General features: G+C 35.8%; 1 protein-coding gene across 1 annotated transcript; it reads left to right on the top strand.

The window, feature by feature from the left end:
* Nucleotides 1-2,540: 2,540 nt before the first annotated feature.
* LOC113506095 (zinc finger BED domain-containing protein 5-like) lies at nt 2,541-5,029 on the top strand. The gene has a single exon (XM_026888954.1). It carries the CDS (start codon nt 3,267-3,269, stop codon nt 4,098-4,100), a length of 834 nt encoding a protein of 277 aa, XP_026744755.1. The 5' UTR covers nt 2,541-3,266; the 3' UTR covers nt 4,101-5,029.
* Nucleotides 5,030-6,720: the final 1,691 nt, after the last annotated feature.

Consider the following 6,720-nt stretch of genomic DNA (forward strand, 5'->3'; position numbering starts at 1 on the left):
TTTTTCACAAATATTCCGATCGTAACAACCAGAAGTCTGTTGTCGTCTTCCAGCTCCGCATACTCGATACTCCGAGAATGTGTTGAGAAGTGCGGAACAGGATTTGAATTCACATTTGTTAGCGCCAAGGAAATTTTAGAATCATTTAAGAATATTGAAGTTAAGAAAACTGCTGACCTTTGGGCACTCTCTGTATATATTATATCTTCAATAATTAAATCAATCGCCCCATTCCTAGCAATAGTATTCAATTCTTGTATCGCCTCCAGTGTGTTTCCAGATTTAATGAAGTTAACTAAAGTGATTCCATTATTCAAATCAGGAAGTACAACCGATCCAGCCAATTTTAGACCAATCCCAATTTTGCCTACTTTGAGCAAAATTTTTGAGAAATTGATTTTGAACCAAATGCTAATTCATTTCAGTAGACATAATCTTTTTCATTCTAAACAATTCGGATTTACCAAGGGTCGGTCTACTGCTGATGCGGGTGTGGAGTTACTCAAAAATGTGTATGAGGCTTGGGAGAATTCACAGAATGCTTTAGGTATATTCTGTGACTTGTCCAAAGCCTTTGATTGTGTCTGTCACGATACACTAATCAGAAAACTGCAACACTATGGCATAAGAAATAAGTCTCTTAGTCTATTAAGCTCTTATTTAAAAAATCGAGTACAAACAGTAGATGTAAATGGCAAAAAATCTGAAGGAGCTCTTGTAACTATGGGTGTACCGCAGGGTTCAATACTAGGACCTTTTCTATTTTTGATCTACATTAACGATTTACCCTTTCATGTAAGGGATAATCACAAAATTCTATTATTTGCTGATGACACATCACTTGTTTTCAAAATTAAACGTCAGCTTCAAGACTTTGAGGAAATTAACGTTGCCCTTGCAAAGGTTGTCCATTGGTTCAATATAAATAATCTATCGCGGTTTAATTTTTGGTTTTAGTTCCCGACGTTTCGACACCTTTGCAGGTATCATGGTCACGGGCAGACTGAGATGGTGTTCGTCTTGACAGAAGATGTTGCTCGTTCTACCTTCATATTTTTAATTAATTATTTATGGTCCGACCTACGCAGTATGAGCTTACTGTGTCGTGATGTCTTGCAGCGCTGCTTTTGGGTTTAGCCTTGAGTTTTCGTATTATTGGGTCCCAAGTAGGTGATATCTTCCAGCCATCTTCTCTATTGAAATTAGGGTGTTTTTTAATCTCAATAACCTCGCGAAACATCCTTGGTAGGAATTTGGATTCTTTAGCGAGGATCTGTGGTTGATCAAATCTAATATAATGGCTGGAGCCTTCAGCATGTTCGGCGACTGCAGACTTCGTTGAGCGGCGGTGTTTGACGTCAGCTATGTGTTCTTTTACGCGGGTCCCTATCGACATTGAAATGAAACGACTTTTACGGATTTTATCGCGGTTTAATTTTTGGTTTTAGTTCCCGACGTTACCGATACCCACATGCGCGAAACCACCTAAACTGTATGGGTTGCCTAAGATACACAAACCAAACGCCCCGCTTCGTCCTATTGTAACCCAAATCGACACACCAACCTACAGATTGGCTCAACACGTCGCGAAAACACTCTCACCACTCAGAGGCAACACGACAGCGTTTGTGAAGGATTCAAACCACTTTGTCAATGAGATTAAAAATCTACATCTTCATGACAATGAAGTAATGGTTAGTTTCGATTTACAATCCTTGTTTACATGCCTACCAGTTAAGGATTGCATTGAAATTGTCTCCAAGAAGCTAGCAGAGAACAACTTACCTCTAGCATATGCAGAAATCCTAGAACACTGCCTCACATCTGGCTACCTGCTGTGGAACAATCATTTCTATGTACAAGTAGATGCAATGAATTTCTACTTGTGAGATGAAACTATAACCATGGATAAAAATTTGAGACATACCTTTCGCCACTTTTCCTCTGTTCTAGAGTCGCCTGTGCCATCACTATTGAGCATATCCGACAGCTCCTTCCATTTTAGCTGTACTTAGTGTCTCCCACGAGGGCCCCCGCTGGGTTTAGATGAGTCTCCATGCCTATAATAATTTAAATATTTTTTATTTAAACTACTGTCTCCCATTCTATCTGGTATACACTTAATTTTAGACCTACATAAATATCATAAATTAAATACATACCCCATGGAAGTTTATTTCAATTTGATTCAAATTTGTTAAAGAACTATCAACTTAGCTTACCATTTTTTATGACCCAATTGTATAAGTACACTACCTTTTGATTCTTAATAATATTTATATTCAAATTTTCCATTAAAATATCATTTATCAACTGGTATGTTTACAATAACATATTAAATGAAATTTACTTACTTTTCCATGAATTCCACCATAATTGTGTATTGTGGGTAGCTGGTTCTCATTTTCTAAGCTTCAGTGGTTTTGTAACTGCGATTGTAAACCAGTTAACACTTTTAGATGTAAAGTAATACGAGTTTTAACTTCAAAACAAAGTTGTCCTTGAATGAGCTTCGCGGCACAAAATGTCATGTCGTTCGTTTAAGACAGTCTTTCCCAAAGTGGGCGATAACGCCCCCTTGTGGGCGCTGCAGGTCTCAAGGGGGGCGGTAAGACACCCAAAAAGAAAATGGGGGCGTTGTGTTGAGGCGGGGGGGGTTGATTTGTTATTTTATTTAGCTAGGCCTCTTAAACAACGACTGCAAGAGCTCTCGACTCACAACAACAACTTGTGAACATCAACTAATATGAATTAAAAGATTGCTCAAACTCGGTTCTATATTTCTCTCCGCGTAGGTAGTATATGAACTACGCCGTAGTTCATATATCTGTGCTATTTTATTGAATGTAGAAAAAATGAAAATCATGTCAATCGGTCGCTCCGTTTCGTAATGAAAGTAGACACAAACAAACAAATGAAAAGGCAACAGACACACTTTCGCATTTTAATAGTTATTAGTACTCGTAGATATCAATCATGTTTTAACAAGTTTTTGTTAAATAGCCCGAATTGTGCATTCCTGTATTAGTCGGCTGGTTCATTGAATACTTGTTCGGACTTGTTGAGTACCATTGAGCGTCGAATGAGATAAACGAGTTTATGCATGTTTGTTTTATTCCTGTCGGTGCGTGCTGCTTAAGCATTCCTATATAAACAATGTAATATTTATTTTATTTTCATTTGTGGTTTCGCGTGCAATAGATGAGTAGTACTTACGCCTCCTCTACACTACTTGCGAAGTTGAACGTATTTCTCAAAGCAAAACAATGTCGGAAGTAAAAAAGAAGAGACGGCAATACAGTGCGGAATATATCAAATTCGGATTTATTGAAAATCCCACAAACCCGTCGTCGCCTTTGTGTCTTCTATGTCTAAAAACATTTTCGAATGAAGCAATGAAGCCTTCAAGGCTGCAAGATCATTTGAATAAAATGCATCCAAATAAGAAAGACAAGAATGTAGCATATTTTCAAGACCTAGAGAAGAAGCATAATACTCAGCCAAGTGTAGCAAAACTATTTTCGACGGCTGCTAAGCAAGATAACGACGGACTTCGAGCTTCGTACAATATCTCTTTGTTAATTGCTCAAAAAGGCAAACCACATAACATCGGAGAAGAGTTAATATTGCCAGCAATAAATGAAGTAATAACTACTGTGCTTCATAAACCGGCCGCAGATATTATCCGAAAAATTCCTTTGAGTAATAATTCTGTGCAAAGACGAATTGATGAAATGGCTGAAAACATTGAAGAATCTTTGTGCGATCACCTGAGGACAAGTCAATTCTCAATTCAGCTCGATGAGTCCACTTTACCAACTAATGAAGCATTGTTGTTGTCTTACGTGAGGTTTATTAAAGATGAGAAAATATGTGAAGAACTATTATTTGCTAGAAATTTAGAGACCGATACAAAAGGTGAAACCATATTCAATACATTGGAAAAGTTTTGCGATGAGAAAGGGATTCCTTTGAAAAATATTATTTCAGTTGCTACGGATGGCGCTCCGGCTATGACAGGGTGCCATAAAGGCTTCATAGCGTACTTAAAAAATAAAATTTCAGATGTCCTTGCTGTACATTGCGTTATTCATAGATAACATTTAGTAGCTAGAAACTTAAGTGAAAAACTATTTCAATCACTGCAATATGTCATCAAAGCAGTCAATAAAATTCGCAACAGCTCTTTGAATGATAGATTATTTCATCAGCTTTGTGTTACTAATGACGAGGATTTCAACCGTTTGTTGTTTCATACTGAAGTTCGTTAGCTATCAAGAGGCAATTGTCTGACTCGATTTTACAACCTGTTTGACTCTGTTATAGAGTTCTTGGAAACTAAAGATACAGAATTGAAAGACAAGCTCATAACATCAAAGAATGATATAGCTTACATGACAGACCTGTATAAATTATTCAACGACATGAATCTCACACTGCAAGACGATAAACTAAATTTAATTAAAACAAAAAACGTCGTTGCTGCTTTCGCAGCCAAACTGCTTCTACACAAAAAGAATCTGGGCAGACGTGAGTTTCACAATTTCCCAAATTTATCAGTATCATGCAGTAACGACGAATTGTTTGCCTACTGCCAACATTTGGGAAACCTCCACATTGATTTCACCGAACGGTACCAGGACATTTTGAACTTGAAATACCAGACTGCGTGTAAGATCCGTTTTCAAATGTCAACACAGCAATGTCACCTCAGCTGGAAGAAGAGCTTATAGAATTGACAACAAACGAGGAAATAAAAATCAAGTTCAAAAATGGTTACCAAGAATTTTGGCTACAAAAACCGATCCCGCAATTGTACCCTGGATTGTGGTCAATCGTTCAACGATTCTTGATAGCATTCCCATCGTCATATTTGTGTGAACGTGGATTTAGTGCTGTGACAACACTGCTTACTAAAAAGAGAAATCGTTTGCTTGTTACCGAACGTGGCGTTGCGACTGTTCTTGAGTAAATTGGAACCTGATATTAACAAACTTATTAAACAGCATCAGATTCATCCATCACATTAGTTTTTTATATAAGGATTGATTATTTTAGTTATATTTTTAATAAAAGATACTCTATATTTCAATACCATAAAATTGCGTTTCAATAATCATTCTTACTGGCAGGTGGAGCCCGTGAGAGTTAACTTGAGACCTAAGCACCGTTGTATGTTACCTACTGCGCTCAGGTTTTAAGTTGCGGGTTATAGTAAAAGTTTCCTTAAGAATTCTCCGTTACTAAGTATACATTTTATACATATATAGGTCACAATGATTAATTAAACTAATTTGAAGTTATAGTGGTTTTTAAATAGGTGAAAAAATGGGGGCGCTAAAAAAATATTTATTCTCAAAGTGGGCAGTAGACAAAATAAGTTTGGGAACCATTGGTTAGGAACACAGTTTCAAAATAAACAAACTTTCAGTATTATATTAATTAAATAAACCATTTATTTTAATTCAATATTAACTTTCATTACTGGTTCGTTGTAAAACATTAATCTATATCTATACTTATAATAAATCTGTAGAGAGGTCAATTCTGTACATAAAATATATTTAAAAAATAACTATCAAGGGGTGGTTAGGGATCGCTACTGATGCCAAAAATGCAATCAGTAAAATTTTTGTCTGTCTGTCTGTCTGTCTGTCTGTCTGTCTGTCTGTCTGTCTGTATATTCGTTATAGAAACAAAAACTACTCGACGGATTTTAACGAAATTTGGCACAATTATTCTTCATACTCTTGGGCAGGTTATAGTATACTTTTCATTACGCTACGACCAATAGGAGCAGAGCAGTGAAGGGAAATATTGGGAAAACGGGGTAAGTTACTCCATTTTTTAAGCTTCCGTCACGTGTGCAGGCTTATAGGTTAAAGCTACATAGAAATCATGTATGACGGAAATATTTTCCCTAAAATTATATAAAAAATATTCCTCGACAGCATATGTCTAACTTTTATGGTTGACTCACAATAACACGTGAAACTCCCGATAGCTTAGCAATTCGGAGATTTCTGATTGTATTTGTCTACTCTAACGTTTACAACACTATCACTCATCCCCAATTAAAAAAGTTAACATTATTACCTATTCAATAAAAAAAGAATCATGTTAATCGGTGTAGAAACACCAAAGTTATACATGAAATAATAAGAAATCGCGCGTGAATACAGAGTCATGCTATAAGGATTATTTTTGTGTATCGGTTGCCGCGCTCGACGCGCGTCGTGGCGGGAGGTATAAAAAGGCGGGGGGTCCGCGCTCGTGCGTCATACAATATTTGGCTGTTGATGCGAATAGACGTTCAGACTGTTCGACCTTATTGACAATCAATAATTGTTATTTGCAAACCGTGCTTATCAGCACGACTTTTAGTCTTTGAATAGTTTATTTTTAGAATTGTTTTGTTGTTAGTTTATATAATAGGTATTAGATTAATAGTATTAGTAGTAGGTACACCTATTAGTTATTTTGGTAGTGTTTAATTGTATTAATAGTTTATTTTCGTAATTGGTAGTGTTTAATTATATTAATAGTTTATTTTCGTAATTTTTATATTATTTATTTTGGTAGTGTTTAATTGTATTAATAGTTTATTTTCGTAATTTGGTAGTGTTTAATTAAATTAATAGTTTATTTTCGTAATTGGTAGTGTTTAATTAAATTAATAGTTTATTTTCGTAATTGGTAGTGTTTAATTATATTAATAGT

Source organism: Trichoplusia ni, chromosome 28 (assembly GCF_003590095.1).
Source record: "Trichoplusia ni isolate ovarian cell line Hi5 chromosome 28, tn1, whole genome shotgun sequence".
NCBI lineage: Eukaryota > Metazoa > Arthropoda > Insecta > Lepidoptera > Noctuidae > Trichoplusia > Trichoplusia ni.

Bases quoted from the DNA above. Each gene is read 5' to 3' on its own strand.
- LOC113506095 (XM_026888954.1), top strand. From the start codon at position 3,267: ATGTCGGAAGTAAAAAAGAAGAGACGGCAATACAGTGCGGAATATATC.